Below are 27,322 nucleotides of genomic sequence, written 5' to 3' on the forward strand. Positions count from 1 at the left end.
TTCCAGACTTCGGGCTATTTCTAAGAGATTATAATGCACTCTTTTTATAACTAGAAAATTCGTAAAATAAAACAGCAACATGAGACTCAGTAATAAAAAATATGTTTAATTTACTTTAAAATGTACACAATATTGATACATAAAGCATCATTTATATAAAATCCACCCACAGGCTCGAAGCTACGTTTACAAGACTAGCAATACTAGACCATTAAACATCGCTTGAACATTTCATTAGAACAACCGTTATGAATCTCTAAAGCAATCGACGTTTTAATAATTACCACACTTATATGTAGTAACTATTAAAAATGACGATTATTACTAATAATTACATATTAGTTAAAATACGTATAATGTTTTAGATGAAAACCTGACACAAATTTTATAACATTGACAGCTAGTTCCTTCAAAAGCTGTAAAAGCCATAAATGTGAGCACAACAAAAACGTAAAGCAAGGTTTATATTAGCAAGAAAACTTGCTAAAGTCGACTTGCGCAAGCACATCGCCAGCTTTTAGGACTTTTTATAGAATTATTAAAATATTGCCGCTAGTATTAACGCATCTGGAAATTATATCGGTGCGAGAACTTGCTAGTTTAAACTTGGCTTTATTTACTTTTGACTATTACTGCCAATGAAGTAACTGGCCGTTAATCATTTATAGATTTTAGGTGTAATTAGTGAAATGCTCAAGACAATGACTAATTTGAAATTAAAAATAATTAAATATTAAAAAGAATGATGAATGAATAATACAAAAATGGACGATGGATTACATACAAGATAAACTTATGTTGGCAAGATATTGCTGTCGTAATATCTTATTACAATTATAAAAACTTTACATCCAACATTTATTTATAGCAATAACATTATTAAAAAGAATTTCTGACGACAACTTATCTGATAAATGGCAAAAAACGATAATCAAATTAAATCAAGCGTGTTTCGGTGATATATTTTATAAAAACTATTTCGCAAATATTTTGCCGTTTGTCTGCATAAAAGGCACTACATCAACGCATGTTGTACATTACACATATCACATTATACTCTGCGCGTGATTTAATTCTAACGGTTTGAAGATAGTCACGAGTGTTGTGTTTGTTTGCGAACACAAAACTGTCATAAGCGTATAGATCAAGTGACTAACTTCAGTGTGACAAAATAAAACTGCATTTATTTTACCAAAATAAGGGAAGTATTTTTGAAAGCCTAATAATTTATACCAATTGTGTTTTAATATTTTTGTTTAAACCTAATATACAGTAAGTACTTTATTCATGTACTTCTTAACTACAAATTTGGTGTATTTTATATTTTCTAACACAAATTAATATTGATAGAAATATCCCACCTCAGACCTACACTTTCAAGTCTCAATCCGCACTTACTATGAACTGTAGCAATCATATAAAATATCAGCATTTATTACAAAATTTAAGCTAAATTCTCCATACTAATATCTCAAACCTAATTTATTAACAAATTTAAATTGAAGCTACTGAAACAATAATTTATGCTCGAATATAACATGAACGTATGAATATAAAACGTGTAATCCCTCAAAATAGGTACTAAACATTATCTTGGAAAACATCTCCAGTCTTTGTCAGCACAAATCTATGATTTGGCACAACTGAATAAACTTGCACCCCCACATATATTAATGTTTAGGTATTCCCCTAATAATTATAATTATTGTGCTGTTTCTTTTAACAAAGGTGGTATTTAGGAAATAGTTCACCTAAAAGAATGAATCGAATCCCTAGCCGAATTACGAAGAACAATCTTAGAGGAGATTAGCCAGGTACGAAAGATATTATAGTGCACAAATGCGAGCTCAATACACAGGTGTACTCTCGGTTCCTTCACTCTCATAGTCCGGTGAGACGACGATCCTATGTGACCGGAGAGAGATTTCGGACCAAAGGCTTTACGTGGTTTCTAAGGCCCGGGTTCGAACCCAGGACCTGCGGTAGTCATAATCGTACCGAATATGCATTACAAGTACGTCACCGGAGCAGTAACCCACTACTAAATATCAATACTTTATTTTACAAATATATAGTATACGTGAGTATTTCTCAAAATAAATGTACGTAACAAAATACAAAACAATAAATTACGAAATTTTCTATCTCATGTCCTTTTTTGTTTGTTTTAAACATTTGTTCTATCAACGAATATATAAAATGAATGTATTAAAAAAAACATCAGTGAGTCAGTAAAAAAATGTAATACCATATCTTAAAAACTATTTGGTTACGTCCATATATTCTGAAAAATACTCACATAGTATTATTTAAAAGTACCTACTACTATTCTCCAGTACGTACACAACAGCTGTTAGTCCGCTAAGTAACCATTTATATCTATTCACATAAATACCTCACATAACCTTACCTGACAGATAAACTGAACTCAGCCACTTGTAAAAGTTTGAAGTCATTCATTCTCTTATATCTTTTTAATCAACAGATGAAGACATTTCTACAGTTCCGTAGTATAATTTATCAAAATTAAAACCGAAAGAGAAACACAAAATACACAAATTAAAGTCCGAGAATTTTAACACCTTAATAACATCGATTTGTCTTTACTGATTTTTTCTAGAATATCCACTTCTTGCCACAAAATAAACGATATAAACTTTAATACACATGTCCCAGTCGTAAGAAAATATTAATAATTATAGTTAAAATAAAAATCTTCGCAAACGAAGACAGACTACGCAAACGTTACTTATTACAAATTTCCCACAAACTTATATTATTACTTTAATAATTTACGGTGTTACATTTCGTTCTCGATAATACCTAGACCCTAATGTCTTATTTTAGGGTCTTATTTAGTACTGCGATTACCAAAATCAAAGCATTTATACAAAATTATGATCAATACGTAAAAAAATATTATGACAATCTCAATGCGTTAAAAATTGACGTTATTCTTAATGTCCAGCCTGAAGTTAGTCACGAACGTCGTTACATTAACGACCGATTGCAATACACGATCCCAACCGCTATCTTCAGATCGATCGCTAAAATGGACTAATTAGAATAATTTGTTTGTCATGCTTCCACAATACTTATTTTAATTATTTTATTCTTAAAGACTGTCTCGGTGGCGTAGTTGTACGCGTACTGTATACAGCCCGGAGTCTGGAATTACTGCCTGATTCCGCGGTAGGTTTGCCCCCTATCACATCATGGGACGGAAAACAAGTGACAAGTGGGTGCACTAGTTGCGCTCCAGCGTACCACTTCGACAATATAAGGCGTATGTCAGTGGCTAAGAATAACTTTTCCGAAAGGGAACGACACAACATATAGGGTGCTACTAATATGCATAAATTAGGTCTTCAAATTGTTCAAATGATAATTTGATTTTACATAAGTTACGAAAGGGAAGCCGACAGGAATCGGAATAGACTTCGCCATTGGCGTGATTACATGTGTTTTCTCAAATATCGATATCTAGATTGCGATTGCAGTCTTCATCAGTCCGGCCATTAAGATTAACGTAAACTGAATAATGAGTGATATATTTACACTTTTAAATACACATCGTTTTTTTTTGTGTTAGTTATATGTTAGTTACATGTCATGGATCAGTGGTGTTGTCCACTAGTGATGTACCGTCCTAATCGATTATAATTATAAATATTTATTGTTAATGTGATGTGTTGCGTATATGTACAGATTTTTAAGAGTTGCTACGTTAGTTCAGCAAAAATAAGCAATTTTCATGATCGAAATCGTTTAAAAATATAATTTTAATGACAATAACCAATTCGATAGATATCGATATAATTTTAGGAAATATTTTCTATATTCCTAAAATAATATCGATAATAGTTACACAAGATTGATTATATTTTAAATAATATAATAAACTATTTCAATATTCTTCCGTGTTTTAAGACATTAGTCGTAAAAGCTGCTTTAACAATCCCATGAAATCTAGTATTGTTCTTGATTTAAAACACGACAGAATTAGAAATATACATTTATGTACAAAAATATACATATTCAATAGTATTGAATGCTCCGTGTCTACCGGGAGAACTCTGCGTCTTTCACTTTCTTTTCAACAACAAAAATCAATAGAGAAAGCAGGCGGAGCATATTTCCTTTGCTTTGATAGTAAAAAAAATTAAGCCATACAACTCGTTTACATGAAACGGACCATTTTCATATACAGTCTACCAGAAAACTGCAACTTTCTTGAACAAAAAAAAAACTGAAGATTTATCTTAATTTTGATAAAGAAACAAAAAAATTTTTTTTGAACTTGCCGTGGGTTTGATTTATGTATGGTGATTTGATATTTAAAATATGTTCAACTATTGCAGCTGATAGTACGAAGATTTCCTAAAACAAATGGTTGATTATAACCATAATATTTACAAAAAAACGCATCTCCCGTCGGATCATATGGCTATCCTTGTATATCATACGACTTGCTCCGACTCTTCCCTCGTGCTGGCGACGGCGTCACTCGTCGTCGACGTCGCCGCAGTCGCCGTAGCCGCGCCTCTGTATAGCTTCAAATTCGACTCTGTGTAGTCAAGGATCTTTCGACTCGAATGCCTAATATACAGCATTTGTTTATGGTATATTTTTAGAGCACCCTTTATAGTGATGTAAGTAAGTCCCCCTAGTATCGTTCTGTGCAAATTATTTTGAATTGAGCGGAAGAATAATTTGCCGATTATGGTCGATATGGTGGGCAGGAGTAATGCCGAACAGAATATTCTGGTGGGTGAAAGGTGGGAAGTAGCTGTTGGGTGTTGTGGAGTCGCCTGGCCCGTCACAATGGCGCCTCTGTCGCCCTCCACGCTGGAATTAAAAATAAATATAGTTTAGTATTAGAACTTATTAATACATACTTCTCGGTTATATCTTCGAAGAGCACGCAGATAAGCATCCAATAAGTTTCGGTAATACTTTCTTGCCATGATTAATCATGCAAAATTCTAAATTAATATTGTATTGACAGAACAGGGAAGCATAATTTAACACATTTAACTAGTGTCGTAAGCAATGCCATTAAAAAGCAATTTTGACCTCATTAGTGCAACGGTGATGGAGACTAGTGTTCATAAAATCAAATGAATACCTCTATTGGTCTATGTCCTTAATTATGTAAAGGTTAATACATGCGAAACTTGGCGTCGGTGGTGAGCTATTTAATAATTTCATCGACACTGCATCGCTCTGTGAATTTTCTTTGTTGTATTTGAAAAGTTGTATTTCCAAAAAGAAATTATATCGACGACGGTAGTGCTAACATTATGCTGAGGTTAATTTAGTAATCTATGTCGGTCTTAATAAATACTTACTAGGCGTTTCGCTTTCAGTTATCCGTAATTTCGGAAGATATATCTGAAGAGTTTTTTGTTTGAACGCGGTAATTACTAAAGCTATTACAATGTTAATCTTTACTAATATACAGTCACATTATCGTTGATGTAACCGCTAGCTCCTAATAACTAAGGGCCATTTTCACAAATGTTTCTTAGCTAAGTAGAAATAGAATAGAAATAGAAATATATTTAGGTTCAGTTCACTTTAGTTACATCAGTTCACGACGGTCACTGCACTAGGCTCCAGGCTCGTATCGCAGTTGACCAAATAAGAATTAACAATATGTATACATTTTCATATGGCGACCAAATCCGGTTCACATCTTCGGTATTATTAATGGTAAAAAATATATGTATATAGTATGAATAAGTATGGAGCAATGTTGTGATAATAAGTCTGTTTCTTAATACTTTCAGCACGTGAGCATTCGCAGTACGTAAGCATAGGGAACTTATGCTTTCGTGATATTGAGATATAACATTAGGTGGCTGCAGGTAAACAATGCTGAACGAAGCCAAAGGAAATATGAAATTGCCGATACTAGGGTTCATCCGAACTATGCGTCAACATAGTACTGCTTATGAATACGTATGTAATATTGAATGAATCCCTCCTAGCCGAGTTTCGGCCACGGCGAAAAATCTCAACGGAGATTAAGCAGGTTACGTAGGAGATATTAAAGTGCACAAGCGTGTGCTCAATGCACAGTTGCACTTTGCCATTCTACGATCCTTCACTCTCAAAGTCCGATAAAACGGCAATCCGTCATGACTGGAGAGAGATCAAACACAGAACCAACAGTTTTACGTGATTTCCGCTGAACGGAATTACAGCGCCAACTTTCTGACTACAAACTGTGACTGATTAATTTTTAAGATGGAAGAACTCACAATTATTTTTTCCGGGCCTGATTCGAACCAGAACCTCAGCGGGGTAATCGTACTAGTACCGTGCGCGCATAACTACGCCACCCAGAGAGTTGAAGGTAAGACTATTAACTAATTCAGTGGTAAAATTCAATATCATTCATTCATTAATAAATTATTATCTAATACATTTGTTTAATTTCATTACTAACGAACGAGTCTACGACCTTGAATCATTCAAAGGCCCAATTCTGTGTCAAAAAATGTTAGGAAGGTCAAAAGCGTGCGAACATTTGTAAATAATCTAATTTATTTCGGCATACACTTGCACATATCATATCTATATTGATATTCTTAGATATCATACAATTACTTGTGCACAGCACTTCTTATTTAAATTCCAAAGTATCGATTTAGTCTAATAATATATTTGATTTCAATTTATGGTCTAAATTGCGGGACGGTCTTATGCTTCATTTTGCAGTATAAGTATTTTTTTTTTCTAAGGAGTGACAACCAACAAATTTATAGCAATATGCAGTAATACCATAAGGATAAGATAATAATCTTATTGCCATAAGGATAACATATATAAAGAACTTTATATTTTAATTAATGAATAATCAGAGTTTTATTTTTAACACTTATTTCGAGGAATACAGAAAACCTATTTTGTGACTTTCTCACTTATTTTTAATCGCTATTTATAACGATTAAAATACCTACTTACTAATAATATTTAACTTTAAAGACCCATAGACAAATTGTTACTAACAACTCTACACAAGAATACCACGTTAATAATTAAAATATATATAAAAAAAACAAACAGGAATACTCACTTGCCAAAAGGCAGTATGTACGCTAAAGCGGGAATCTTAGCGCAATACTTCCTCAGGAACAGTAGCACCGAATCCTCCCAGTTGTACATCTTGGCGCTGATGAGGGTCACGGGGATCGTCGGCAGCAGCACCAGCAGCACCAGAGGATCTGCTGACTCCATCATCTCGAGACCTTCTCTGTGTCCCACCACCTGGAATAGATGGGATCAAATTATTTCATGGGGTTTGGGATAAGGTAGATTTAAAAATAAATGTTTAATGTTTTCACTAAGACTTTGTCACCTAGGCTTTAGAGAGTAGGCGTCTAATTACCCATAAAACTATTTATAACTCGGGGACTTCGCCGCCAAGCAGCAATGTGCTAATATTATTATGTTCCGGTTTAAAGGATATTAAATAAGAATAGTCTGAAGTATGTACAGATTTTTACTTCATTAAACGAGAAAATATAAGCGTATTGTAAACAAAAATATACAAAATCTATATGAAAAATGGGGGATAGTAGCAGTGGACATCCTGCGGCTGATGATGATGATAATGATATGAAAAATTAAAGAGGAGTGTCTACGTATAAGGAGATATAGGTAGACAGTTCCGCAAAACTTTCTATATGTTACAGCTTAATATTCGCTATTTATCAGTTACATAAGTTTTAAACGATGTTTATACAACACGAATATTAACTAAGTTAGAACGTGTTTTCAATCCTCCTTTCAACGATGCACGCAATTATTGCAAACCGGCTAAGACATATTTTAAAAATGAACGCTAGAATTGTTTACTTGCGAAAATAATAAGATATCCTTCAAATTTATCACAAAATATACGTACCAATCGAAATAATATGAGTTAAATGTCCGATTTAATCCTGAAATCCTATTTATTTAGTTACGTAGTATGAACTTTTGAACGCGGCTCAGTACCCTAGCAAGAATATTTGCTTTATAGTATACGTTAAGTTATAGTTTGGACTAAGTCAATTTTTGTATGGGAATTTGATCAGCGCCCTTGTGAGGAGCGTATTTGGAACTAAAATACAGGCCATAAACATCACGTTATGTCCGTTCCAATGCGTTTAATATATAACCTATATAATGTAGCTTTCTATAAATGAAACACACACACACATCACGCCTTTATCCCCGAAGGGATAGGCAGCAGTACAACCAGGGCACAGATTTTTCGCCAAGTGTGATCTGTTCCATGATGTAACAAGGGGCAAGCCTATTGCCATTTCGGGCACCATTTCCATACTTCAAGCTGATACTAAGCCGAAAAACCCAATATCACTATGCATGACACAAGATAGACTGCCTCGGTGACGCCGTTGTACTGCATGCGCGGTACGACAGCGCTCTGAGGTCCTGGATTCATATCCCAAGTTGGGCAAAGTGATATTTGGGTTTTTCTGATCAGTATCAGCTCGGAGTCTGGAATCTGTGCCCGATGGAACATACTTGGCGAAAAGTGGGTGCCTTGGTTGCGTCTCTGCATACCCCTTCGTGGATAAATGCGTGATGTTGTGTGTGTGACACAGGATTCGATCCAGGGACATCAGAGCGTTATCGTACTGCGCACGCAAAACAACTACGCCACAATCAAGAATGAAAACAATTTTCATAATTGACCAGGAATTCCATAGATTAGCATGTTCAATGAAAATTTGTCCTTCAGCTATTAATTTTATTTACCAATATTTTTTAACGTTGACGGCATGTTTCGTCAGCATTTTGCATCATAGAATATCAGGCACTTATTGAAGAGGCTCGTAATACGCGTGTCACGTCAATTCTCTTCATTGTGATAAATCGAATCAGCTTTATAGATAAACGGAAACGACATTGTACTACAAGAACATTATAAACCAATAGATATTGAATAAACTTTAAAGAAGTCCAGAATTTATGTGTATTTTTCGGGATTTGTGATATAAAATGGATCGGATAAAGGCTATTCAACCGGAGTAAAAAGTAGTTATACAAAAGCTAAACGCGGAAGACTAGAAAAACCTATTTCATGATTTTCAAGGGAATGATGGTGGATATAACTCACAACCTTTTGTTCGCGGCTTCGCGAGTTTACCGGGATAAAAATTCCGTAATATATGTTTCCGGAATAGAAAGTAGCCTGTCCTTCCCAGGGCCTCAATCTCTCTCCATACCTCGGATAATTCCATCAAAATCCGTTGGGTAACTATTGTTCATAGCATGATGATATAGTATAGCCTAGAGTCTTTCTCGATAAATGGACTATAAAACAGTAAAATAATTTTTCAATTTAACTAGTAGTTCCTGAGATTAGCGTGTTTAAATAAACAAACTCTTCAGCTTTATATAATAATATAGATAGATACGATTTTATATTTAAATTTTATCCTCACTATGTTTCCTTAAAACAAAATATAAATCTTAATTTTAATACACAATACATAAAAAAAAAAAAATTACTTATGTCAAAGATGTCCCCCATTCCACAAAAACACATTTAAGCAGAACTATTACAAAACCTGATATAGCACCCGAGAATTCAATTTTTAACAAAAAACATAACATACGACTATTATAAAATTTTTATAATATCAAGGCCACATTCACCGAATTTAATAGTTAGAGCATTGAGTAATAAATTGTAAGTTCCTGTTAATCCCTGTTAATGGGTACAAAATATCTTTGCGGTTAATACATAATCGAATTTGCATTTTCTAAACCATAATAGGGGACCGGACAGGTATTACCAAAAAATCTGAAATTCAGTTTAAAGTAAAGTTTGTAATATTAAAAATATTATCTCATATTTGTTTTTGTAAAAGAGTTGTGATTTGTATTTTTAAATCAATAAATAAATTACAATAATTATAATATTTTTAGTCTATTCTTTACGGCAAATGAAACACCAATCACGGCGCATGACGTCACACGTGGGTAAAATGTAAACAAACAGACGTCATCTGGATGTCATACCGCGCTATGTTATTTTAATGCTTTAAATGTGTTTTTTGTCACAGAACTGCTCTAATAATTAATATTAATTTATACGGGACGTTGTTACTATCTTCCAGCTTAACGTTTACAGATTGTTTAATCGTTAATCATAATGGATCGCAAAAAATATCGTTGGTGCGTCGTACCTGAATGTAATAATACTTCTATATCTTTACCAAACAAATTATTTATTGATGTACCACGAAAAACAGATATACGAATAAAGGGGTTGCAGTTAGCAAGACGAACCTACGACGGAATGTCTGCAGACTCACCGATTTAGTTCTGTGAGGATCACTTTGATGTAAGTAAATAAAAAATAGTGTTTCGGTTTAAAATAAATCGATGAATATTTCAATTAATTAAATCATTTGTACACCCAGGGAGGTTATGGTTATGAGATGTATTTATTTATGTTTTAGCTGCCACATGATATGGAATAGAATATTTATTTATATAGAATTCTGGTTGTTACACAGTAACCTGAGATTGCCTGAGATTAACACGGTCTATGCAGTGTTGCCAGACCATAATTTCTCTTTACCCCAGGATTATTTGGAATTTAAAATTTTACCCTTAAACCAATCATAAATAATTCGGCACTTTTTTTTCTATATCCTTATCTATGCAGACGCCACTTCTTTCTTCACTTCCACTTCAATAATTATTAATTTAATTATCTCATTTTATTAGGAACAACTAGCTGTACACAAAAATTGTATTGAATAAAAAATTATAATTGTTTCATTGCCTACAATTTTTGTAGGAAACATCTTTCTCTAAGCTCAATATTTATTACAATACCGTGAAACAATAGCTTTAATACTTTAACTCGTAGAATTACCCCAAAAATTACAAAAAAAAAATACCCTGCTGATTCAGTTTTACCCTAAATCTAGGGTAAATAACCCTAATCTGGCATTATTGAATCACTGTTCAAATGACAAGACTTGTCAAGTTGCTTTATCCACGTATGACGTCACACGAGACGAAATGACATAATGTAGCGTTTGCACGGGAATTATAGCTATTTAACATTTAGGCATGGTTTTATGTACTTTTTAAGCTTTATTTGTGCAAAATACAATTTTTCTTGGCTATTTATATCCACAATGATCAATTTAAAACACCTTCTGAAAATTTGTCCGGTCCCCTATTGTATGTGTGTGTATTCTTTTTCAAGGTAAAGAATGAATGATGAACGAATGGCTGCAATTTCTACGAAGAGTCATTAATTACGTACGACCATCAACAGATTAGAAATTAAAAATAATATGAATCTAAATTTAATTTATTATATATCTAACAACAGACGGACACAACACGAGTGCTAAAGACAATTTGTATGTGCTTTATAGAATCCCGGTTTAAATCTTTAGTCTCGATAAAATAGCAGATCTCTTGGGAATCATATAAGGGTCCCGCTGAGCAAATGGTCCTAAACATTCATTCCATACATTTACAGCGTGCGAGTTACCGGCGGGAATATGCAATGATTTACCAATAATTTCCTTAAAAAATCTATTTTAGGTCTTTTTGAACATTTTAACATAATGTTCCGTATTAAATTGTCTATCTCTATCTAGTAGTGTTGGTTGCACGTTATAATATAATATTTTGTCCTTTAGGACCAGATGCACGAAGTCAACTATTTTAGTGTCATTTTTAACATAAAAATAATGATAAAATATCCACATTAAAAAAATAAAAATAAACGGCCAAAGTAAAGATAACATATTTATTATTTATTTATTTTACTCTTTATTGTACAAACACACACAAAAACAAAACAAACAAACAAAAAAAAAACATATTGTAGAAACATAATGTTTATTATTTCTGCTATAATATTTATTATAAATTTGGAATAGATAGATTCTAAAATAGGATCAGCGCGCCGTTTTGCTGGGGGCACCGGCATAAAAGTTAGAACCGGTGCTAATTTTACGTTTCACAATTTTCCATTCGGTAAATCAATTTGCACAGTAATGAGCGTTACGTGACGCTCTGCCAATTAAATTTCCAGTATTACGCAATACCTATAGAGAGTGTACATATCTTGAATTTTCTAAACTATTCACTGAAAGTCTGTTAACACTTCCTCGGGACAAAAGTGTGATTATGACTTTCATCGTTGCTAAATATCCGGCAGACATGATTAATGATAATAACAACTATCTAGAGCAAAACAAACAACTACAAACACCTATTACATTTTATCAACAATAAAAACTTTTCTAGCATTTAAATTTCATCAATTAACCTTTTTAACAAATAAGTCACCGATCAGCCCTCATAAGTTTATAAAGCTTTTGCCATCAGTTTAATTTAAGACCATAGCGTAAAGATCATTCCAGAAACTCAACTTGGCGTTTGACATGCGATTCTTTAATATATCAAATCAAAGTAGTTAATTTTGCATTAGTAACTCAAACAGAAGTTGGCATGAGATTGGACAGCGTATTAATAAATTTGATCGTTAATAAGCCTTTCAGAAACTGGTTGTTGGTAGCTTAATATGAGGTCAGCGATTTATGTGTGTATGCTCATAAACCATAATATCCATCAAGTAGGTAGTTGCCAATGAGGAACAATAAAAAAATACTGAAATACTAGTTCTCTTGCCTACAAGAAACTGAGCGGAAATACATCTATGAATTTCTTTACTTATTTCGCCAAGTAGTGAATCCTTACGGGTTAAATACACAATATATAAAAATGATCTTATATTACATAAAAATATCTCATTTCTGTGCTACCCGTCTTTATTGTAACCACAATGCATCAATGTAAGCTGATCGATCGTCGTGACACAGTTCCGTCTATTTTTGAATCAATAACTAGGCATACAATTCTACAAACCCAAGTTGCTTTTGACAGAAATTATAAAATCTGTATTATTATTATATTTTATAATGTAAAACGTAAACATTGCCATAAGTGAAAAAGGGTCCATATAACTCGATTCCTGGCGGCTTCCTTTAAGTAGAATTTCTGTAGAATCTAATTATCATCAAAACGATTTGCAGACCGAATTTATGCATATTAGTACCAATATGTTGTGTCGAGTTGCCTTTCGGAAAATTTCACCATTCACCACCGATTGTTATTTCCGGTTTAATACATTCCCGTAATAAATTGAGAATAATTGTAGCTAAGCGTAATCAAAACATGTCAAGTGTGTCGCGATTTTTTTATACAGTCGAATCGAGCCGAGATACACGACCGTTTATAACAATTGTAACACCAAATGTAGTTTTGTAAATAAAACAGCATAAAGTTATGTATCTACCAACATCTTGGGTGAAATTGTGTCAAAACTAGTGTATATCGAAATATTTGCTACCGCATATTGATTAGCGTGAAATGTGTAAGATCTCACTTATGACTCGTGGCGGTAGTGTAGATTTTACACTTATTACAGAATGCCTAGAGGTGTTTTCACTTTCAGAAGTGACATCGATAACGATATCTTTTAGAATTGCTATTATTGTATTCATAGTAGACCTGTCAATTAAATATCATTGCGTTCCACTGCCTGACTGCCTCGGTGGCGTAGTTGTATTGCATGTCCGGTACAATAGCGCTCTGAGGTCCTGGGTTCGAATCCCGGGTCGGGCAAAGTGATATTTGGGTTTTTCTGCTCAGTATCAGCCCGGAGTCTGGAATTTGTGCCCGATATGGCGATAGGCTCGCCCCCTATCACATCATGGGACGGAACATACTTGGCGAAAAGTGGGTGCCCTAGTTGCGCCTCTGCATACCCCTTCGGGGATAAATGCGTGATGTTATGTATGTATGTACGTTCCACTGCACTCGTCATCTTGAGATACGAATAATTACACTGGCTACAGTGTCCTTCAGATAGGTACACAATAGACTCAACTGAATATCAGCTCACTATTATTGATATAATACTAATGCGATTTCCGTTTCCAAGTAGCTGGAAGCAGAAATATAATGTGGTGATATCTATGACGCGCTAAAATTCCTAAAACACCTAGAAATTCACTTTATAATCTCCAAAAGACAATCCGTTTATGAAAAATAATCAAACCTGGAACGCTAGTTAAGTACCTACACAAAAACTTAAGTTCATTCGTAAATGATTTGATTGACGCAACAATTCAATGTAAGCAAAGCTTTACAATACGACGTAAATTAACAAAAACTATGCACGAATATGTCTATGAAGTTAATTATTACGTATTTAAAACCATACATAGTTAGATATTCTTACTAGGAAACTGCGGTTTACAGCCAAAGATCAATAGACGGATCTCGGATGAGACCTCGACATGCACTAGAGTAATTTTACACGGGGACCTTATTCTCAAGAGCCTAAAGAAATGGTTTTCTATGTCGTTATTATTGCAAAATTTCATACTTTCGTTATGTCTCAACGTCCTAGAATGGACACGGAACCCCCAACCATACCCAAAGCCATGCAGGTTGCAACTTACTGTAAACCTGGTGAATTTCTAATGTAACCTATTTACATTAGAAATTCTTCGTCAAACAATGAACGTACCATATTATTGCGAGCGTATAGAATCAACAGAGAATATCAAAAGTGCATATTGGCTTTAACAATATTTAGTGTTAATATTGGAACAATTTTAATACAACCTCATACGTAGCAAACATAATCATTTATGTATGTACAGAAAACATGCAAATACAACTTATTACGGTTGTATTAGCAGTAAAACGTTTGGAATAATTACCACTAATTATTGTCTTTGAAACCGTTCTTGAAATCAATTAGCTATAGTTAAGTCCAACATTGGTGACAACTTGACGCCAATATTCGAAGACATAATGATTTTTTTGCTTAGCTTTAGCTACAGTTTTGAAATGAGATAAAAGTTCGCCTCATTTTTAAAATTGGAAAGACCGAGACACTTCAAACAAAATCAACTCGAATGTACAAATTAAATTGTTACTAAGAGTTACAATTACTCACATCTCTGACCAAGGCAGTGCTCCTGCGAGTGCAAGAAATGCAAATTTTACTCCTTTAAAATTGTGACTTTTAAACGCAGTATTGTTAGGCAATCGAGGACGCCCAAACCCCCCCCCCCCCCCCATCCAGCCAATTCTTGTGTACTCGGTCTCAACACCGAATGCACGCTCATGCACAGGAGAACATTTGTCGCGTCCCTAGCCACACAGTTAAGTGTGTATACCTCATGATTGCCAATTGACATTGAAGCCTATGAGGGCTCGCGAACATTTCCTGACCTTCTCCCCTCCTCTGATCCTAAGATATTTCATTCTCCTTCCCCACACTTCCCTCCCCAAATATCCCCTCCCAACTTTCCTCCAGGGCCCTGCAGTCGCTAGTCGGGGGATTCCAGTATCCCATTCGCAGGTTTCCCCATATGTTTACTACGGGGTCCGATACACACAAAAAAAATCGACGACGATTACTCACTAAATACAACGTGCGAATTTGTCCTAACGTTTTTTTTTTTGGGTTATACACACTATCTTTTAGGTGCTAAATTCAAAGAACCGTAATAACGGAACCAAGGATCCTACTGACACATAATATTAACCGCTAGGCAAGTGTTAATTTGTCGAACCAACTCGAATGTGACAAAAAACAGGTAACAACCAAATTAATACGCACAATGAATCACGGGGAAATCATATAGACAATAGGAATCACAAGTTGAAAAGTTACGTGTTATAGCTAATATTTAATGAAGTGATTAACATAAGCCTTTAGAAGATTAAGGATTTACCGCCTAAACGGATATACGGCTTATTTTATCATCATCAGTCTACTGTCCTGATTCCAATTTAATTCGGAACGTTACTATGTCAATTAATACCTAACAATTTTTTTGTGATAAGCCGTACTAAATCATCATGATGGACTATATGATCGAAACCCTCTCAGTACTAGCGGAGGTCCGTGCTCAACATTAGCCAGTAATGCATGATTGATATTAAAATTTTGAGGAGACATCAGCAGGCTAATGAACCGTAAATATGTCAATAACATTCAATCACAAATAAAGCTAATCATTGATTATTTGTGCACCATGTTTTGTTTGTATAAACATCGTAAACAGAAATAAGTGTGTATTGTATAATAAGCATAAGATTTCCAAAAAAGTTAGGAATGTGATGAGATACGCGTACCACTTCACAGTATACACATACGTTTGATACTAAGACCTGTTTTAGTATAAGATGAAACTTATTCTGTTTTAGGTATGTGAATAATATTTAGTAAACCTGTATAAACATTCGTCTGACTAACAATTATTGTAACAATTAACTGCAATTAGCATCAAACCCAAGGTTATTTGTTTAAGTTGAGGACGGCGAACTTTTTTCAACGCAACTCTGAACAATGCAGTATTGACGTGATGAAAGAGGAGGAGTGAATATGGTTATGAACTTAGTGAATTAACTGCCTCAGTCGAGTAGTTTTATTGCGTGCGCGGTACGACACCGCTCCGAGATCCCGGGTTCGAATCCGGGCAGGGCAAAGTGATTTTTTTTTTCTGCTCTGTACCAGCCTGTAGTATGGAATATGCGCCCGATATAGTGATAGGTTAGTTCCCTATCACACCATGGGAGGAAAGATATTTAGCGCGGAGGGTGCCCTGGTTGCACTTCTTCCTACCCCTTCGGTAATAAAGGTGTAATGTGTTTTTATTTTTAGTTTACAAAATGACAGATAACACTCGGCTTAAGCCGGCCCAGTGTCTCTAGAAACAGACATTTTTTTTAATGAATTGATGAATAGGATAGGCATCTTAACGTCGCGACAAGTCGCGTCGCAGCAAATCATTGAAAAAAAAAGTGAGAATACCATCATATTTAGCAGCTTTTTTTGCAAATGTCTAGAAAATCAAATAAAAATAAATATAAATATATTAAGAACCTGCTTATGCTAATGAACAGAAATAAAAAACAACTTTCTTTTTAATACTAAACCACAATCTGGTTTGATAATAAAATCTGAATATTTATGAACTTCACTCACAAAGATATTTGGTATTTAACTTCCTTGAGCGAAACAGGATCTTATTATTTCTGTTTTTTTTTTGTACAAATGTTGGGCGAGTAATTCGCTTGAAAGTAGGCAGCATTATTATCCTAAACTTTTAATGAGAAAGTTTTGCTTTTTATGCTGTAACATATGACACTAAAGTTATTGTATTATATCAATATCATATTTCCCACTATGCCAACTACATATTATGATGTCCTTAAAACAGGCAATAGTGCTTACATACTGCACCAGATATAGACAAAGTGGTGGCAACCAGAGGAGCTCTTGCAAACGATAGATCTTTTACTAGGTAATTTTTTTAAAATTCATCCCGGATGAATAGTAGATGCATGAGACATTATTATTGATGTGATCAATGATCCGTTCCAAAAAGGACGAAATAATGTATGGGAATAACTTTGCAATGTCAAACTCAAAATAAAGAAGTCACTCGCAGATTCTTGGTTTTATTATTCAGGAAAAAATAATTTCCGCCAAATTTTATTTAAAAGAATTGAAAAATCCGAAGTGCCTCCAAGCCCTAATAACAGACTTATAATCGATAAACTAATTCAGAATCAGCAAAGGTCAAATCATTTTACGCATGTCGCTTGCATGGTGAACGCCACTCGAAACTGAATCGTAGACCAGTGCATTACGACATTATTTTATGCGTCTCACACCCAACACTCACCTGCATAACCGTAACAGCACCGTACGTAATCGCGATCCAGTATATTGATCCCAGCAACACCCCGCCAGCGATGAAGGGGCATATCTTATGCGTAACCTCTTCCATAGCGTCCAGCAACGCGACGAAAGCACCCATCGTGGGGAACACTACTATGTACTCCGCTTTGCACTGAGGACAGAGGACCTTCCGTGTGATGTTGCCGCGCTGTTTCTCGTCCACCCACCTTTGGAGACAGGATTGGTGTACCTGCAACAATAAATAGACTATGTAAGAAACAGAACTTGCTAGAGGTAATTTATTTAAATATTAACTGTCAGTAAAACAAAGTTCTAAGGAATAGGGCTCCACTTCGTATGTAAATGTTTTAGTTTTACCCACTTATTCATAGACGTTTTTTATCTAAGGACGAAGTAAAGCTGTGATAACAAGTCTGTTTTTCAGTGCTGATGGCATGGCAGCCATCGCAGTGCGTAGACATAGGGCCGTTGTGATTGGATAATATTGAGATACAACAAGGCTGCCATGGCGTCAGCACTGAAAAACAGACTTGTTGTCACAGCTTTACTTCGTCCTTAGATAAAAAACATCTATGAATAAGAGGGTTAAAGTTTACCTTGACAGATTTTAGATCCCTATGCCACACGTTATTTTGGCAGTTTATAACAAGCATGTAACAGAACTCGCCGCGTTTGTCATTTTTAATTAATCTAATTGCCTGTTTGCTTTGTCTTCAACTCTATTTGAACATAATGCGAAAAAGAAAGTTTTCTGTGAAACCAGCACTAAGATTCTAATAATGTAAGCCGCGCACCCATTAGATTTAAAAGTCTAAGTTATTACATTAAAAGCAGATTTGTATATTTATGTCTTTAAAATCTAAAACTATAAATTTCCAAATGCAACTACCTACCTATTTTAAAACAGTTTACACGACATGAAGTAGGAATATCTATCGATAACGATTTTGTCATTAGAGCAAAGGGCAATGCCCCTTTCCACCACGGCATTGTTACGTTTGTTTCGCAATCTGTTGTAAATATTTCTACAAGTCAGACAATTAAAGACGATAGTGATTGATAAAGCGCAAAATGTAATATTATGTCAAGTCGTGATTCGTGACGCATAATACTCGTAGTACAGTAATGTTGAATGTTACTATAAAATTGAAATATGGGAACTTAAAAGACTGAATAACTACTAACAATTTGCAAAGCCGCAAAGAGGTTTCTTCAGTCAAGACAACATCCTCTCAGAGTTTAGTTTTGACTAATCTTGACGAAAAGCAAGGTCGCATAATATTTACATCTGCTGGATTACAGAGGGATGATTTTGTATTTGATTTCGTATTTTATTCAACGTTGACGCGGTCCATTTGATAATAAAAACGCACTCAGCGCTAAGAATGACACATCAAGTTGTATTAAAAAATAATCGCAAATATAATTTTGCACAGTTATGTGCTGCTGATAATAAGTATATTATATACATAGCTTTAGCTGTCACAAATGTTGAATAATATCTTAGTGGGATTTGGACTGTATAGATTAAATCCAACAATTTCTTGAAGCATGGATTCTAAAACTTATCGATTAAACAATGGTCTGAAGCAAAGCTAAACGCGTTTTGAACAGGTAACACAAGAAAAATGTAAAGCAGCAAAAAATTATGGTTTATCTTAAGATATTATTTTAAGGAACAAAAAATACTTGAAGCATCAGAAAATTACTATACTACTACTTACTTCACAATACTCTGACGGTTATTTTTAACACTTTCAATTCAATATTATGTAAATTCTAGCAGGGTAAAAAACATACCTGAACTTTATATTTTCACAATATTTTAAAACAAAGATAAAGAAATATACCAATTATGGTACTGATATGTATAATGGGCAACTGCAACAGGAGGTTATTAGGTCCTGATAAGGGCTTAAAAACAATATGAAACGCGTTTTTTATCTACAAAGATAAGCATATGCACTGGCGTATTACTTTGCATGGAAGAGATTTTAATATTGCCATTAAGATAGCAACTAGGCAGAATGATTTTTCATTTTCATTTCTTTTGATAAAACATGATTTTACTTTGTAATTTGTAAAAAATTATATTAAAAGCTATTTTCCGATTCCGCGTATATACAACGGTAGAATACATATATAATGTATGTCTTTGATACAACAGAAACATTTTGTTTTTGACTTATTCTCGTATTAAAACCAGAACTTAAAAATAATATGACACTAAATAAAACTTACAGTAAACTTAAAATATACCAGTAATTTTATTTTTGTTAATTTCAAAATTGTTACTATCATTCTTTGATTATAAAAATGATTTAAGAAGCGTACCTCGGAACAAACTTTTAAATTAAAAAGGTAGGTTATACTGATTTTTAGTTGAAGATTGTTTAAGTAAATAATAAAGTAACTTCAAGGTAAAGACATTAATAAGGCATCAAGATACAAATCAAAAGCAACGAGTAGTTTGAACTTGTCAGCTAAGTAAGCAAACTAAAATTAAATTTAAAAGTTGATTCGCGCCAAAATCAATTGTTTAAAGTTGTATCAATTTTGGAAATCCCCTATCTTAAACATAAGTATAAATTAATGACTCACGTGTTGTCGATAAACGAATACTTTCTGTAGTTTCTTATAAGACAAAATATTTAATTAGCTTTATTTGTTGGCAATTGCGTGATACCTACATTTTTTATAACTTATAGAAGATGGACGCCTCATATTTTCGAGTAAAGCTAATGAAGCATCAAAATACATTCTACAAGTGTCGTGGAAAATTAATTGGATGCAAAATAAAAGGTATTCCAGGAGTCACCAAAACAATAATTGTAAAAGCATTATTTTAATAATGAAAATGAGGTCTAGGTCGATATAAGTCGACAGAACCACGAATCAAAAATATCAGGTACGATATTTTTACGAGTTCGGAGACCTTATATAATAAGACAATGTTAACTCAAAAGACAGCCGTGACCATGGGAGCCGGGAAGGGGGTGCAAGTAGGTGTACGTGCAACCCCCTGCCAAGAAATAAGTCACAGAATAAATCTGCAACAATGGGAACTATCAAAAACCGAGGTTTTTTTATAATAAAACTTTTTCAAACACGCGCGCGATTTGAATTTGTAAAAAAAAACTTAATGATTTTATGTAGTATACTGGGTAACTACAGATGCACCATGAAAACTAAACGTGGCGGCGCCCATGGCTATGATGTTTTTCGTGAAATGTAACGTGGAATGGTATTTTCTATTGTCTTAAACGCGGCCTGAAGCCAATAAGGTACCAGTCATCACAAATAATTATCGATTTACATACAGTAATGAATTTGGTAGGTAATGGGTCTCTCATGTGCGACTCCTTTTAAGAAAGTACCGCCGCATCGCCACTTTTTTCAGACTTAAAAAATGGGGAGGTTCTCAATTCGTATCTCAGAACTCTGTAATTTATTAACGGATTTGGAAAAACATTTTGTATTTGAAAGCACGTTCCAGATTGGTCCCAAAAAATATTTATAAAATCGGTTCAATAGTTTGGATTTTAAACCGAAATAAATGGAATAAGTGTGTCGTTCAAGTAATCGACATTGCTAATTTTGCTTTCCTGTGACTTTTTCAGTTGTGTTTTTACATTGGGATATCACCGATAAGCAGTAATGTGTTAATATTGTTTTACAGTTTGGAAGACATTTGGTCATAATGAGATTTATAGCTTGACCCGCATATTAATGAAACTTGACATGTTGTGGTTTACCACAATACCATATTTTAATATGGAATAAGGTAATTTCTTCTACTGACAACATTATTTTTAAAACGAAAAATCAAAAGTGGCACTTTCTCTTCATGTAATTATCTAATAAAAAAAAAGGCAACAAAACAATAAACATTAGTAAAATGCCAACATACAAAAACGCTCATATCCTTCAGTACTGCAGTGAATATACGTCAATGACGGCAGTTATCTAGAGGAGATCGACAATCGTGACTATTGCCGGTTATCGCACTCAACAAACTTAAGGCTCCTCTCTGAACAAAAGATCTTGATCAATTCGTTCCATACATAAAGTCGCGCGAATTACGAGCGGATATATGCAGATTTACAAATAATCTCTTTAAAAATCAATTATAAATACTTATGAAAATTTAAACTACCAAAATATTCATTATTCAATTATCTATCTAATAGTTTTGGTTGCAAATTAAAATGATGTGTACTTTTGGAGAAGATGCACGGAACAAACAATCTTAGTGGCATTTTCATCATGGAATTAAAACAATATCCACTTTATATAACATTTTAAACAACCAAAGTGAACATAATGAAATATGATGTTTAATTTTGATTATATAGATAGCTTTTAAAAATAAGATAAGCGAGCCGTTTTGCTTACGAAAGCGCCTTAATGTTTGAATTATAAACACACTACTCGTCTCTGAGTGATTGACTACTGACAACATAGTCCAATATAAATTAATAAAATTGTGTACGGCTCTTGGTGATAAAGTATTGTAAATGTGCCAAAATATGCCAAAAGGGTTAAAACTTACGACATCAGAGAGTCTAAACAGGACGGCGGGTCCTGGCACTTTGCCGGGATAGCGAGATAGAAAAAAAAACCTATGTTTGAATTTTAATAACCAAATTAAACCCCTTTATACTAAATAACATCGTTAATGTTCTTTACATCAACACATCGATTCTTCGTGAGACTTGATCCACAAAACAATTATTATTTTATTGATGGACCCGGCTTGAAACTGCAAATTGCTTTTAATGAGTGTTAAAATTAATTCACCCTTTTCAAATAATGTAACATGCTATTCGGATATTTAAGACAATGATGTATTTGTTGTTACTCATCAAGGATTTTACAGTCAGTATCAATTTTTTAACTCACTAGTGACTGTACTAAACCCAATTTATATGAAAGTATAGTATAATCCAAGTATTTAACTGACCAGCTACAAGTATATATCCCTCAATGATCACTAGACTACTAGCTGACTCTCTTACAGTCTTACTAAATGTGTACGACTGACCCTGGCTGTATTATTTTATATTTAATGTGGTCTTTAGCCAACCGGGTAAAAATATTATGTTGGTATTAAGAAAAACATTACTTTGGTGCTTTTATTTGCCGTAGGAGCTGTTTGCTGTATTTGCCATACATTTCTTGTTTTTATCTATAAATACGACTAATCCAATAATATGGTGGACGTTGTACAGATGATCTATAAAAGGTCACATAGAAACGTGAGATACCAGCACATGAGAAAATGTGTGACGCTGATCAGTACAAAACATCAGGTTATCAACCAATGATATTGAAACGAGATAAGCTTGTTTTCAAGTGCATTGTCACTGGTCAGGGAAATTCTAATAATGTTAGATATTCTTAGACTAGCACACAAAGAAAGCACAGCCTAAATGGTGGTTTTGAAGCATGAAATTTTACACACATTATATCACTGAGTTGGGTTTTTAGAACTACACACTCTAAAGGGATAAAACTTCAAATCCTATCGGGCATAGGGCCTTGTGTTAAATAAGTGTAGTATCTTAATATAAAAAAAATAAATGAATGGTAGGTACCTACATGGTTTTACCTACTTGCCAATACCATGAAATCAATTCCATTGACGGGAAAAACTGCTAATTGCCAGTATTGTTAATAAGACAATGATTGTAGTCCTTGAATGTAACCAAGACGCGGTATTTCATAGTTCATACTCACGCATAGCAAAATATATTTTAAATTCGTTTTTTTCTATTGATGCATAATTACAGGTCATTTACCAGACAGGATACTGTCAAGAATCATAAATTAAACAGCTCTTTAAATATCATGGATAATAAATAACACTGTCATTTATATAGTTACTAGCTTTTGCTCCCGGCTTCGCCCGCGTGAAGGAGTTTTCCGGGATACGTTTTTGTCCGACTTAGTAAGTTTCATCCAAATCCGTTCAATAGTTTTTTCGTGAAAGAGGAACAAACATACATCCATACATCCATCCTCACAAACTCTCGCATTTATAGTATTAGTAGGATTATGATAAGTACGTCAATAAAATAAAAGTGAATTGTTTGTTTATAGTCATAATTAATTCTAGAAAAAACTAATTTGGGATATATACTCTGTATGGTATGTAGATATTCTGTCTGCATGCCAATTGAATGACTAAGATTTTTACAAAGGTCGCCAGAGCAAAATTCTGGTCACGTTTTTTATTTAGGCAAATAGTTTCAACATTTTGTTCCTATGCATCCACCGTAATTGCTTGAGCAAAGTTTCAGTAAGCAAATACATATTTAATCCACATCCTTGAGCCTTGGGTACAATATACCGACAGTACATATTTAAATATTGTACCAAGGCGGTCTGAATCTTGACTGAAATCCTGCTCTAATGATCCCATTCCAGTATATTGGTCACACATGAATGGATTTTTCCAAATGAATCAGTCCATGGTGTTCATTTACGATTTCAATTTACAAGCATTAACGTCAGTATAAAAACTTCATCAATATATTAAAATCATAGGGAGTTTTTATCGCGGAATAAACAGAAATACCTGTTATCAATTCCATGGCCTAACAGTTTTTGATACGACAAAAACAAAATAGTTTTTTGTCCAAAGAATGATGAAGTTCAACATTAGTAATTTAGGGTCATGATAATGTACTTTCACTATTTTACATAATCAATGATTTAATTGCATAATACAACTATACATTTTAGTAAGCAGGTTCTATTAAGGACGACATTACGATTTGAATGAGCAATCTTCATTTAAAACGGCAGTAGATTTCTAATACAGTGTGGGTTATTAAAATAAAGACTGCGGCAAAACTAAGCGGACCACTTTTCGCTATTGCGGTTAGAACTTAGAAGAAATTGCGCATACAGAAAGTAAATATTAATGGCATATATTTATACGAAAATAAAAACTATATCAATTGTATGCCTTCTGGAGCATAAATATATATGTATTTATGTCACAAATGATGTACTTGATTAAAAATATCCATGGTTGTTAGTTTCATATCAAACAGTCTTATTAGGTGACCCTCTTAGGAAACCCAAAGGAGCTAATATCAACGCGATACGACACGACGCAACGTAAAAATATGTAGTTTTACTGCATTATATTGGATGATTGTTAGTTTGGGTCAAGAAACCAACTTAAAATAATAATTCTAATAAAAGTCAGCGTGCATTAGGTCTTTTCTCATGCCCTAACTGATTATGATGACTAGACCCCAATACTTACACATTTACACTTACACTAAACATTACCAAACCAATTAGGCTATTTAAATTGCACTAAAATTCCGCCCCTACCTTACTTTCTTCCTGATGCATGAAAAGCAATAACACAAGTAAGTGTATCTCATAATTCCGTTAGTTGCTAATGATGACCAAAAAATTAAATTTTAATATAAATTCTATGTTTATTGAAGCAAATCTCCAGGAAGCTAGGGCATGCTACTCAGTAGTCTGTGACGACGGCAATTAAACGAATCGGCGAAAAGTCAGTTGGTGTACAATTTTTTTTTAATCACACGTATTTTACATGAAATCAGCCAGTTAATTTGCTCGTCAAATTGTACATATATTTTAGTTATTTTATTTCAATCATTAAATAATCTTCAGACTATGCAAAAATAAGAAAAAAATCTATAGAACCTTGAATATCACTAAGAATCATCAAACAGCAACTATGGGCATATTTAATTGGGTGTTAAATGCTTTAATTAAGGTTATCTGATGAGCTGGTCTGAACTAGAAATAATATAGGTGAAATATTTATCTTTCACTACATCTATAATGCAGAAAAAAACAATGTCACAAAGAAATACTATAACAAATGATTTTTTGTTTATGTGAATGTTAGACATTAAAATTAAACTATTTTGCGGATTTTACAATAGATATTGTAACATTGATTTTGCGGATGACCAACACCTCAGTCTCTCCGTGACCACAAAGGTTGCAAAGTCTTTGAAACTTCGGGAGAAAATTAAAATATATAAACCACAATAAAATCTGAAAAATAGTTTCATTTTAATACTGTAATAAATTTAGTTCTGGCAGCAACCCTAAGCTGGTATTATGGTATGTGAACAATATTGTATTTATACTATAATTTTTTATAAGAAAAATATATAATCCATACTCATGAATTTCTGTGTGTCCAACTATTTTGCTCTAAGACTGTTACCTTTAAGCTGCTGAATGGATTTTCATTAAATTTTGTATCAAGTAACTTGTATATCAATAAATAATATCGGCCCATATTTGTATACTGTCCCACTGCTGGGCACAGGCCTCCTATACTACTGAGAGAGATTAAGCCTTAGTCCACCACACTGGCCTAAGATTGGTAGAATTCATACTCCCTCAAAATTTCTATAAAGAACTTCTCAGGTATGCAGGTTTCCTTGCAATATTTTCCTTCACCCCGTTAAAGCAAAGTGATAATTCACAAAGAAAACACACATAATTTTTTAAAGAGGTACCCTTGGTATTTGAACCTGAAGACATTTGTTTGGTAGTCTGTTCCACACACAACTAGGCTAATGCCACTTCTTAAGTGATGTAATCACAAGAAAAAGGCTATAGGCTACTTTTATTTTTATAAAATTCACACACCATTTTCAATGCTGATACATTCACAAGCAATAGCTAGTTATAAATATTCCCAAAATTTTAGACTGCAATAAGTGAAAAGTTTGTTGATTTTCAATTGGTCACCTAACTTTAATCAGTAATAACTGTTTGGTATCAATTTTTTTTGCCTAATTTCACAAGTAACATTATTGCAATATTATTTACCTCAATAACTTTTGGACAATGAAACCTACACAGTCCTACCTTGTCCTATTAACATAATATGCAATAGCATCTTAGGAATTTTCATCTTCACTTCACAACCAAACACTTAAAAAATAGTTTACTGTTTCAGAGTTTACATTATTACTTATTTCATTTTCATTTACAGTTATTACAATATAGGTAAAAATAACTCAAGCGGCATGCGCAAACTTCAGGACCACCAGAGAACATTCTATTCCATCGCCCATCTACACATAGCCCCAATTTTATGCAAATTACCAGAAACTCACCCATTTGGTCGTACCAATGCATTTGCATGGCTGGACCCAAGCTGCCAAGCGATCGTCATCTTCCGTAGCAAAACACACCCAACACGACTTCGTGTTCTCATCTTCAACGGGCTGCAAGGCATGCGATCCCCCCACACTGGTGCCTTGACCCTCCGACACAGGTTTTTCACTCGACATTGTAATGCGTATAAAACGATAAAATTTACACACTCGTGCACAAAACACTACTGATAACAGCTTTTGCCAAGGCCTTTACAAAGTTATAAAAACAAAAACATATTTTTTCTCCTTGAACGATAAAAATATATTTTGCTATCACTAATCAACACAGCAAAACGAGCAGCTGTTTCGCAAGGTTTTGTGAAATTTCATTCAATTGTAACGTCAAGTGAATAGC

The 27,322-nt window shown here is 33.8% G+C and overlaps 1 protein-coding gene across 1 annotated transcript; it reads right to left on the reverse strand.

Annotated features, from left to right (window-relative positions):
- Positions 1-80: 80 nt before the first annotated feature.
- LOC115442819 (E3 ubiquitin-protein ligase MARCHF5) lies at positions 81-27,322 on the reverse strand. Its single transcript, XM_037439951.1, has 4 exons — positions 26,926-27,322; positions 17,775-18,020; positions 7,085-7,275; positions 81-4,848 (listed from the first exon to the last, which is right to left on the reverse strand). The coding sequence occupies exons 1-4, from the start codon at positions 27,100-27,102 to the stop codon at positions 4,461-4,463; spliced, it is 1,002 nt and encodes a 333-aa protein (XP_037295848.1). The 5' UTR covers positions 27,103-27,322; the 3' UTR covers positions 81-4,460.

The sequence above is a fragment of the Manduca sexta genome, chromosome 18 (assembly GCF_014839805.1).
Source record: "Manduca sexta isolate Smith_Timp_Sample1 chromosome 18, JHU_Msex_v1.0, whole genome shotgun sequence".
Taxonomy (NCBI): Eukaryota; Metazoa; Arthropoda; class Insecta; order Lepidoptera; family Sphingidae; genus Manduca; species Manduca sexta.